The 12,376-nt window shown below is 38.7% G+C and overlaps 1 protein-coding gene across 1 annotated transcript in view; it reads left to right on the forward strand.

Annotated features, from left to right (window-relative positions):
• Positions 1-10,336, forward strand: part of EXTL2 (exostosin-like glycosyltransferase 2) — a 31,238-nt gene extending 20,902 nt beyond the window's left edge. The window contains exons 3-5 of the mRNA XM_006830909.1: positions 4,063-4,490; positions 5,133-5,203; positions 9,848-10,336. Of these exons, the coding sequence (XP_006830972.1) occupies positions 4,063-4,490; positions 5,133-5,203; positions 9,848-10,336 (988 nt within the window). The remainder of the gene's footprint in view (positions 1-4,062; positions 4,491-5,132; positions 5,204-9,847) is intronic.
• Positions 10,337-12,376: the final 2,040 nt, after the last annotated feature.

Here is a 12,376-nt window from a genome sequence, read left to right on the forward strand (position 1 = left end):
TGTGTGTGTGTGTGTATGAGGGGTATTTCTCTTTCTGATCTGATCAAGACAGCAACATTGCCCATACAGCCCAGTTACAACCAGACCACTTGCAGACCCACCCACGGGACAATAGCTATACTACCAGCTCCTATATCACCTGATCAATGGTAGACAGCAGTCAATACCAGCCAAATTCACTCTAAACTACGTGGCAAACGAGAACGGTGGACACACTTCTATTCTCTGACTACATCCACAGGAGACAGTTGATGAGAGTGTTAAGAATACATCAATACACAATAACCAATTAATACAAATACAACAACCCCACAATGCCCCAGAGACAACAGATAATTTTAATTCACATGAAAAACAAGAGAGAATGATCCAAACAAATGACCAAGATGCAGAGCCAGAAAATGTTTTGTAGGAAGAAAAAAATAATGGAACTAACTAAAAAATAATTCAAAACGATATTTAGATATCTACAAAAGAGTGACAGAAAGATCAAGGAAAACAAGAACACAAAAAAACTTTAGAAGAATTCAAGAAAACACTACAAGAACAAACATAAACACAAAATTTGAAACAATAGAAAATCTGCAATTAGAAATCCAGAAGATTAATATTAAGATTTCAGAAATGGACAATCCATTGAAAGGGCAAAAAGGAGTTAGATTCAAAGCAATGGAAGCCCAAATTAGTGAACTTGAAGATAAATCTCTCAATATTCGTATACTAGAAGAAAAATCAGAAAAAATAATGAAAAATCCAAAGAAAGCCTTAGAGTTATATGGGACATCATTAAGAGGGACAGATTACGTGAGATCAGAATTCCAGAACAGTAAGAGACAGTAAAAAACAGAGAAAATTGTCTAAGACTTGTTGGAAGAAAACTCCCCTAATGTCATGAAAAATGAGAAGATAAAGTATATAAGCTGCTGCACAAACCCTAAACAATATAGATCCCCAAAGAAAATCACCAAGATACTTAGAATCAAACTTTAGAAAACAAAAGAATTCCTGAGGGAAACTCAGGAAAAACAAAAAGTCACCTACAAAAGAGAAACAATATGATCTTGCAGTCCAGGAGTGGAAAACCCTGGACCATAAAGGGAGAAGAGCCAGAGTGGAGTGTGGGACTCTATTCAGAGAAGCAATGATGCCAGAGAAGGAGGCAGAGATGATGACGTGGAAAGACGGAGTGGCTGGGGACTCTAGACTCATGGAGGGAGAGGGGTTGGGTGTTGGTGGCTGGGGGGGCAGGTTTGCAGGGTATGCCCTTTGGTTGTTTGAATAATTATATATTCCTGAGTGTTTTGGTGTACATTCTCCACACACACCCCCCAAAAAAAACAAACAAACAAACATTGGGAATAGAAGTAAGTACTGTTGAGTGATGATGCATGGAAGGATGGATTGTAATCATTGCAGTGAAACAAAATACAATAGGATGAGTGTAAAGCTGATGTTCTCCATGTACACTATCACTCAATTCATAATAAAAACTTAAAAAGAGAGAGAGAACCAATAAGATTAAGCTCTGATTTCTCAGCAGAAACCCTGCAGGCAAGAAGACAATAGGATGACATATACAAAACTCTGAAAGAAAAAAATTGCTGACCAATAATCATATACCCAGCAAAGCTGTCCCTCAAATACAACAATGAAATTATGACATTTCCTGATAAAAAGATAAAAGAATTTGTGACCAGATCAGATTTTTTTAGAAAAAAAGTGCAAAAGTGTGTTCTTTGGACTCCGAACCAACACAGCAGACAGCAACCTGAAATTATCATCATGACAACATCATCCAGAACTGAATTCAGATCTAGAAGTATTTCCAGTAAAACAAACCTATAAGACTGAAAACAGGGACCCAGAAATATCAGTATATAATGAAGTCAACTACAAAGCAAACAGAGAGAATAGTGTAAATACAGAACATCTGAATGCCTAGGAAGTCAAGCAGATTTCAAGATAAGACAGACTGTTTTAAATAAGGAAAGAATAATAAATATATGGAATAACGTCAAAGATAATTAATACACCTGCACATCAAAATGAAAAAAAAAAGGAAACCAGAAAGGTTTCTATAACAGAAATGTAAAGGAAGCCCACAAACAAAATAAATTCAGCACAGAAAACTATGTGGGAAAAAAAAAACAGCAAAATAACAGCATCAAATTTATCTTTAAGTGCCATCGATTTGGTACTGATTCATAGCGACCTTACGCACAACAGAAAGGAACACTGCCCCCGGTCCTGCACCAATCTCAGAATCATTGCTGCCCTTGAGCCCATTGCTGCTGCCACTGTGCCAATAAATCTAGTTGAGGGTCTCCTTCTTTTTCGCTGACTCTCCACTTTACAAAGCATGATGTCCTCCAGGGACTGGTTCCTCCTGATATTATACCCTAAGTCTGAGAGATGAAGTCTGGCCATGCTGGCTTCTAAGCATTCTGGCTGAACTTTTTCCAACACAGATTTTCTTGTTCTCTGTCAGACTATGGTACTATTAATATTCTCCAACACATAACTCAGATGCATCAGTTCTTTTACAATCTTCTACTTGTCCAATTTTCACATGCATGTGACGCTATTGAAAATACCATGACTTGGGTCAGGCACACCTGACATCTTTGATCTTGAGCATTTTAAAGAGGTCTTGTGCAGCAGATTTGCCCTGTGCAGTAGATCATTTGATTTCTTGACTGTTGTTTGAGTGTTAATGGTGGATCCAAGCAAAATGAAGTGCATGACAGCTTCAACCTTTTCTATATTTATCTTGTTTATTGGTCCAGTGGTGAGGATTGTGTTTCCTTTACATTGAGGTGCAACTCATACCAAAGACTGTGGTCTTCGATCTTCCTCAGTAAGCATTTTAAGTCTTCTTCACTTTCAGCAAGCAAGATTGCATCATATTATGCATATTGCAGGTTGGTGATGAGTCTTCCTCCAATCTTGATGTCACGCTCTATGTCATATAGTACAGCTTCTCAGATTACTTGCTGAGCATACAGATTTAATAAGTATGGCAAAAGAATACAGCCCTAGCACCTTTCCTAATTTTAAACCATTCAGTGTCCACTTGTTCTGTTCTAATGACTGACTTTTGGTCTATGAATAGGTTCCTTGTGAGCAAAATTGTGTGTTCTAGAATACTCATTCTCCACAATGTTGTCCATAGCTTGTCATGATCCTCCAATATGCTATCTACAAGAGACATTTTAAAATGATAGAGACAGCCTATATGCCCATCAACAGAAGAATGGTTACTCTTTGGTACATACATTCAATGGAGTACTATGCAACATTGAAGAATAATGCTGTATCTTAGAAACACTTCACAATATGGATAAACATGGAGGACAGTATGCTGAATGTAATTAGTCCGTCTTAAAAGGACAAACATCATGAGAACAACGTAAAAAGTTAAGAAAAGTTTTCCTTAATAAAATAAATAACCAATGATGTTTACAAGGGTGCAGGGAAGGAAAATCATTCATGGCCTAGAGGGTAGACATATGTTAACATGGATGATGGGACAGGCAATATACAAGAAGAAGGAAGTTAGGGGCAGGCAATATACAAGAAGAAGGAAGTTAGCAGAGGAGAGATGAATGTAGTAGGAGACACACGGTGTAATGCAATAGTTAAAGAGAATGGTGGTGGTTATGTGACGTGGAGTCAGTTCCGATGCATAGCGACTCTGTATAGGGTTTCCGAGGCTGTAAATCTTTATGGGAGCGGAAAGCCTCATCTTTCTCACGTAGAACAGCTGATAGTTTCGACTTGCTGACGTTGCGGTTCACAGCCCGATTCGTAACCAATTTGCTACCAGAGCTCTTTAGTTAAAGAGAATAGAAGTAGGTAATGTTAACTGTTGGTACATAGACGCGATTGCATTCATTGTGATGGAGCAAAGTATATGATTTGCTGCACTTGAAACTGATGATCTGCTCTGTAAACTTTCACTCAGTTCACAATAAAAAGTTGTTTTGTTTTTAAAGAAAAAGATAACAGCAACATGGTGCCTAGTGAAAATGATAATGCTCTGTATTTTAATTTCTTCTATAGGTGTTGCCACATCTGCAAACTTCCTGGGAGAGTGATGGGAATCCGAGTGCTTCGTTTCTCTTTGGTGGTTATCCTTGTGTTACTACTGGTAGCTGGTGCTTTGACTAATTTGCTTCCTAATATCAAAGAAGACAAGATGCTCACGATGCGTAGGGAGATAAAATCCCAAGGCAAGTCCACCATGGATTCCTTCACTCTCATAATGCAGACGTACAACAGAACAGATCTCTTGTTGAGACTTTTAAATCACTATCAGGCAATCCCACATCTGCACAAAGTGATTGTTGTGTGGAACAACATTGGAGAAAAGGTACCAGATGAATTATGGAATTCTCTAGGACCTCACCCTGTCCCTGTGATCTTCAAAGTACAGACAGCAAACAGAATGAGAAATCGACTCCAGGTCTTCCCTGAATTGGAAACCAGTGGTAAGTTGCAGCTGGGTTCTCAACCTGCAAGGGTGGAAATAACCAGAGCTGGGGGTAAGATTGCTGGTTTCTGGTCCTCTACTTAACTGTCTAGAGAAAAATAGGAGGAACTAATAATAAGAAAGCACTTTGAAATGTTTGAAGACAATTTCCAAGGTGTTTTGAAGCAGTTCTCTAGGGAAGAAATTACATACAGATTACAATAATGAGGAAGGTTAATATTATAGGAAAAGATACACTACAATTACATTATTACTGTGTTATAGAATGTAGCAAAATGCTATTTTGCTTATATTTAATGTATCTTCTGCTACTACCCTTTCCACCCCATTCAGGGCCAGTTGCATGAAGTTATAATTTGCTTAAAAGCATCTTGGTGCTGTTCATTCAGTTTCATTAGTTTCTAGGATGATGGATGATAACTAGATAATAATATTCCTCTCATGAAGTTATAAAATTAATTACCGTTTAAATAACCTTTTTGCTAGACCAATCTCTCCAAGAATACACTTCTTATTTACTAATTAGATCAACAAATACATCATTTGAATGACTTGTATAATGACACTGTTGTATCTTACTAATTTTGTTTTTCATTTCCAAACATGAATTGAAGTAGTTTTTTTTTTCCTTTCGTTTCAGCGGTGTTAATGGTAGACGATGACATGCTAATTAGTGCCCAGGATCTCATTTTTGCTTTCTCTGTTTGGCAGGTAATGCTGTTATATACCCTGTATAAAATCATCTATACAAAGTTTTATTTAGTCCTTAAACAGGACAACATGGTTTAATGTGACAATTACCTAAAGCATTATAAAATTGATCTGTTTGAAAAATGAATTTGTTATAGGGTAATTAAGATTTCCTGTGTTGAAAGTCAGACCTGTTATGGCATCTTTTAGCTATATTTGATTTATATTTTGGTATATCAGAAGAGCTAGAACTCCACCTTTCTGAGAAGAATGAGAATATGATCTGTGTTGTTCTTGTTAAGTGCTGTCAAGTCGATTCCGACCCATAGCGTCCCTTGTATAGGGTTTCCGAGGAGCAGCTGGTAAGCTTGAACCACCAACCATGAAGTTCAAATGGCTTTGCAGTCTGGTGCATGATCTGTGTAGCAAAGGCTAAAATGCACAGATATTTTCCACGGGGTCGCAGACACGGGTATCAAAGAGAAGTGTGTTTCTGTACTCATATATAATTTTTTTTAAAAAAAGAAAGCAGTTATTCATAGCATTTAATCCTGGTTCTATAGTCTCTTTGGAGTTCTGGTGTGGCGCTGTAGGATAATCACTGGACCACCAGGTCAGGTTGAATCTCAAGGTCAGTGGTTTAAGTCCACCAGCTGCTCCTTGGAAACGCTGTACAGGATCGCTATGAGTCAGAATCGACTTGATGGCACTTAACAACAGCAACAGCAATCTCTTTAAAAACATGACAGTGAAAATTCTTCCTGTGCCACGATCATGTCAAGTTTTTGTTTTTGTTTTTAATTTTGATCATGTCAAGTTTTTAATTTTCTAAATCCTAGTGTGGTGCTGTGGGTTAATGCACTAGACTGCAAAATCAGTTTCAACTGGTGGGTCAGTGGTTCAACTTCACCAGCTGCTCCTTGGAAATCCTATACAGGGTTGCTATGGGTCAGAACCAACTCAACGGCAATTAACAACAAAGACTGGGATAACCAGATATACATTGCTTGCTCTTCTATAAAAACAATTCTTCTGCTACTGAATATGGGTTTTTTATAGCTGGCTTTTACAAATTGCACTACAATGACCTGAAACCAGAACAGCATACAAATACCCTGAAGCCTTCTCAAATAATTAAATACTGTGCTTCCCAATAAATGGTCTAATTTGTGTTATAGTAACTTGACTTAATTAGCTACTTGGGATAAAACCATGTGAGTTATTAATAGTAAGTGATCACTGTATTCTGCAGATACCAGCGTTTTTAAAACTTCAGTTAACTTCATGTCTGGTGTACTGATCAAAAATTGATTTTTTTTTCCATATCAGCAGTTTTTAAGTTCCTGTAAATAAAAGCTTCTTAGACAAAGAGTTCTAAAGTAATACTTAAGCAGAGAGGTTTTTATTTAAAGTAAAAATTCAATTTACCAAAATATTGTTGTTGTTGTTATGTGCCATGGAGTCGGTTCCGACTCAAAGCAACCTTGTTCAGGGTTTCCAAGGCTGTAAATCTTTACGGGAGCAGAAAGCGTCATCTTTCTCCCTCGGAACAGCTGGTAGTTTTGAACTGCTGACCTTGAGGTTCACAGCCCAGTTCGTAATGGCAAAAAACATGTAAACACTGTGTGGTTCATTAGAACAATCTGAGTAGGCCATGATTAAAGATGACGAACTATGAATTTGAACGATCCCTGGTGGGGTACTGGATTACACTTTGAACTGCTAACCACAAGGTCAGCAGTTTGAATCCACCAGCCACTCCAAGGAAAAAAGATGAGGCTTTCTGCTTGTATAAAGATTTACAACCTTGGAAACCCTATATAGGGTCCCAGTGAGTTGCAACGCTCTCAACAACACACAAGAACAGATATGAATTTGAGCCCTGGTGTGGTCTGTAGGTTAAGCACTAGGCTGGTAACCAAAAGGTCAATAGTTCAAACCCACCAGCAGCTCTCAAAAACCCTATACAGGGTCACTATGAGTCAGAACTGACAGGATGGCACATAGCAACAACAGGAAGTATGAATATAGGAGCCCTGGTGGCACTGTAGGATAAGCACTAAACTATTAACCACAAAGTCAGCAGTTCAAACCCTTCAGTCTCTCAGCGGGAAAAAGATGAAGGAGTTTCCTCCTGTAAAGATTTACAGCCCTGGAAATCCTGTATATGGTTGCTGTGAACTGGAATGAACTCTATGCAATGAGTTTTGTTTTTTGTTTTGAAAATAGGAATTTAGGTTTTATTCATGAAATTGTTAAGAACAGTTATAATCCATAGCCTGAGCATTATCTGCCTTCTGAAAATCAGTCCAACCAGTGCCCCCAGTGTCCACATGTTGTAATTTGGTGTATGTAGGCAGACCCCTCCTTCTTTGATGACTAGAATTAGAATAGACTGCAAACAGACCTGTGCTTTCCCACTTAACCCATGATCTCCACATCAGTAGTGGCTGTTGTTAGTTGCCATGGAGTTCACTCTGACTCCTAACAACCGCATTTGTGCAAAATAGAACTGCTCCATAGGGATTTCCAGACTGTGATCCTTCAGAAGCCTTTCTACTAACACAACTTGGAGTGGGTTTGAACTGCCAACCTATCTAGTAACTTATTTGCACCATTCCTCATCTGATGTTGTTAGGTGCCATCGAGTCAGTATCGACTCATAGTGACCCTATGCGCAACAGAATGAAACACTGCCCAGTCCTGGGCCAACCTCACAATTGTTGCCATGCTTGACCCCATTGATGCTGCCACTTTGCCAATCCATTTCGCTGAGGGTCTGCCTCTTTTTCTCTGACCCTCCACCTTACCAAACATGATATTCTTCTCCTTCATCCTCTTCAACGCACTCACTCACTGGTGTCAAGTCGATTCTGACTCATAGGGAGCCAGTGCTTCTGAGCCTGTACATCTGTCGGGGAGTAGACTATTTCATCTTTCATCCTTGGAGCTTCTGGTAGATTGGAACCACTGAACCTGTGGTTAGCAACCCAATATTTAGCCTGCTATGCCACCAGTACTCCATAAATGGGTATCCCCTCTGAAACCTCCCAGCCTTTATTTCCCATCCTCTGACTTTTCTGTTTCCCTCCCAGCAATACAGTAGTTGTTTTTCTATCTCTTAGTGCTCCCATCAGATTTTACCCAGTAGTATTTACAACTTTAGCTCTGGTAGCGTAGTGGTTACAAATCGGGCTGCGAGCCTTAAGGTCAGCGGCTTGAAACTACCAGCCACTCCCTTAAAGATTTATACCCTCGGAAACCCTGTACAGGGTCGCTATGGGTCGGAACCGACTCGACGGCACTTAACAACAACAACATTTACAACTTTATCCCAGCATTAGAATTCCTTGTTTGTAAACTGTATTCCTCTCTGGACTATGAGTTTTTTGAAATTAAGTTTAACCCAGCCAATTTTTTTGTGTGTTCCTAGTTCAGTGTCTGTTCAAGAAATAAGTTGTTTTTGTTGTTATGTGCCGTGGAGTCAGTTCCAACCCATAGCGACCCTGTACAGGGTTTCCGAGGCTATAATCTTTACGGGAGCAGAAAGCCTCATCTTTCTTCCACAGAGCAGCTGGTAGTTTCGAATTGCTGAGCACTACGCTAATGAAACACCAATAATTGATGAAATTACATGAAACCGGTTAGCTCTTTAAGTTCTTAAATTTTTCCCATGCTTCATTGTCTTTACTTACTTACTTGTTTGCTGATTTTTGTTTTATTTTTAGTTTACTGCCATATATTCTTTATTTTAACTATTTGTAACAGATGCCTTATTTTTTTTTTGTTTTGATTTTTTTAGCAAGGGATTAAATATGATTTAACTTTATTGCTTAAAATCACCAATAACTTTCAAGAACATTGAAATCAGCATGGAAACACAAATAAATCATAATACTGTATGTCTGTAAGAGACTAAGCACTGGATTGCAAACCACAGTGCCCATGGTTCAAGCCCACTATCTGCTCCATGGAAGAAGGATAAGGCTTTCTGCTCCCTCAGAGACTGAAAGCCTCAGAAACCCATACAAGGTCGTTATGAGTCAGAATTGACTCTACGGCACTTAACAACAAAGAGACTAAGAGAATTTTCCAGAGCAAGCACACTAAATCTTACTATCCCCTACAATAAATGGCATTCATACACTCAGTGTCTCCTGTAGCAAAAACCTTGAGGACCTGGCTTCTTGGCTAATTGGTGGTGGTGGGTGTGTGCCACCAAGTTGGTGCTGGCTCATAGTGACCCTGTACAGGGTGTCCAAGGCTATACATCTTTACAAGAGCAGAAAGACTCATCTTTCTCCCACAGAATGACTGGTAGATTTGAACTGCTGACCTTGCAGTTAGCAGATAGCTCATAATGCACGACGCTACCAGGGCTCCCTCCTTCTTTGATGACTAGAATTTGTTAATATCCGATAACATTTGAATTGGGAGAATATTTGTGAGGTGATAAAATTTGGATTGTGAAGGGATTTGACTTGTAAGCTTATCAGATCACAGTTTTATGAAGTTGCTTGGAATTAGATGGCATTGAGATGTAGAAATGTAATAAAATGGACCGACCAATTTATTTCTCTCTGTGATGAAAGTCCTTGCTTTCTTGATCATGTCTATCCTAAAGGAAAACCACACTTAATTGCTTTTTTTTTTCACTCTTTTCAGCAATTTCCTGATCAAATTGTAGGATTTGTTCCTAGAAAACATGTTTCCACTTCATCAGGCATCTACAGTTATGGAGGTTTTGAACTGCAGATACCAGGGTTTCAGACTGGTGACCAGTACTCTCTGGTTTTGATTGGCGCTTCATTCTTCAACAGCAAATATCTTGAACTCTTTCAGAAGCAACCTGCAGCTGTCCATGCTTTGTTGGATGAAACTCAAAACTGTGATGATATTGCCATCAATTTTATCATCGCCAAGCACACTGGGAAGACATCAGGGATATTTGTGAAACCTGAAAACATGTTCAACTTAGAAAAAGAAACCAACAGTGGCTATTCTGGAATGTGGCATCGAGCTGAGCACTTTCTGCAGAGGTCTTACTGTATAAATAAGCTTGTTAAGATCTATGACAGCATGCCCTTAAAATACTCCAACATTATGATTTCTCAGTTTGGTTTTCCATATGCCAGTCACAAAAGTAAAATGTAAAAGTCAAACAAACAAAAATAAACCTCAAAACGACTTGGCATTTGAGTTGCTTCTCCATGTTATGTAGTTGTTGTGGGGTTGTTTTAAAAGGCAACATTATGAACTTTTAGCACTCCAGAAGTCTCTGAAAGGGAAAAATGTGAAATGCTTCGAGAACATAAAATTCATATTAACTTTAGAAATCAAGAAGCTGGTGTTATCCAAATAGGTGTTCTGGAGAAGAGCTTTTATCAAGGGATGTAACTCTGGTCCTCGATTTTATTGTTTACATTCTGAGACTGTTCTACAATTTCTTTGACTCCTGGCATATGCCTTAAAAACCTGTAGCAAGGTGTTCCAATGATCAGAAATTCGACAGAGGCATTTCTCAGCATTTTCACTAAAGGTCAGTTGTTTTCATTTGAAGACTGAATGCCTCTTTAACAAAACCAGTAGTATAGGGAAAAGCCATGTGAAGAGAAAATAGTCTCCATCCCTTATCTAAACAAGTAGAAAATTCACAGTCATCACACTTGCCTTGTGACCAGTCCTCCAGGATTAACAGCCTAGCATGATTTTGATGCAACTATTAGTGCTTATACATTTATTGACAAAGCTGCTGCGACTGGAAAGGCTAATTGTAGTAAGTGAAGTTTGTCTAGTTGTTTGCTTGTGTTTTCTGAACATTTACTGCATGGAACATAAAAAATGCAGCCTTTATTTCTTATGTACAGTTAAAGGAATAAATGTGTTAATAGATTCAGTTAATACATTTTGTCCCTGAATCTGATCTTGAGAATGTACATGAATTCTTATATTTTATATAAAGTGTGTGTTGCCTAAGAAACATGTATACAATAAGTCTTCTGAAAAAATGATCATGGAAGTCCAAACCCGTAGTATCGAAAGATATTTCTTATTAGAGCATAGATTGTCTGTTGGATACTAGATAGATTGTGTGTATTCTACACTTCATTGTTGTTACTTTTGTTTTGTTTCGAAAAAAGATCCAAGGTACTGTTTATGATAAAATTGCAGTTTCATAGATATAAGAAAAAAATATAAACTTAGTTATAGCCGAGGAATTCTTCAAGGTGCCTGCATCGGTTAAGTGGTTAGGTTGCCCACTCTCTGTTTATGTCTCTGTTTCGGTGTCTTCTGTTTAGCCATATTTACTGCTGGTGGCAAGGAACACTTCAATAAACCACCATCTCTTTCATGTAGTGCCAGTATATTCTCACAGTATCTTGCAAAATTGCGAAAACTTTAAAATAATAATGGCTGTCTTAGTTATTTAGTGCTGCCATGGAGTCCTGATGTGGCGCTATAGGATAAGCGCTGGACTGCTAACTGCTAGGTCAGTGGTTTAAGCCCACTAACTGCTCCTTGGGAACCATATACAGGGTTGCTATGAGTTGGATCCAACTCAGTGGCACTTAAAGATAAGAGAAATACCAACAGTGGATGACTTTAAAAAAACAATTCGTTCTCTCACAGTATAGGAGGCTTGAAGTTCAAACTCAAGGCACTAGCGTAGGCTTTCTTTCTCCATTGCTCCTTTCAACATATGTGGGTCTGGCATTCCTTGGAGATCTGTATCCTGGCATCAATATTCCCCTGGATCTAGAAGGTTTTCTGCACAGAGACCCTAGGGCCAAAGGATGCACTCCACTCCTAGCTCTTTCTTGGTGGTACTGAGGTCCCTCTGCTCTTTTCTCTCTCCATTTACATCTTGTAAGATAAAAGGTGATGCAGGCTACACCCAAGGGAAATTACCCTTACTTCAGATCAGGGCTTGACGTGAGTCAGGACCAATGCTCTTATTCAATATCCACCCTAAACCCCTTCATGATTGATTGGCTGATTCCATCATGAAGGATGGTCATATCATTACATAACCACTGAGAATCATGACCAGCCAACTTGATACATATTTTGTCGTTCAATCCACGACAATGGCTAATGTTCCAACAGAGAGGTCTCCACCCGGTGAATTCGGTATATGTTGTTTTTTTTCAGGGTGTGTGTGTGTGTTAATGCAATCAAAGAAAACCAATAGAA

This window comes from Chrysochloris asiatica, unplaced genomic scaffold, assembly GCF_000296735.1.
Source record: "Chrysochloris asiatica unplaced genomic scaffold, ChrAsi1.0 scaffold00002, whole genome shotgun sequence".
Classification (NCBI taxonomy): Eukaryota; Metazoa; Chordata; class Mammalia; order Afrosoricida; family Chrysochloridae; genus Chrysochloris; species Chrysochloris asiatica.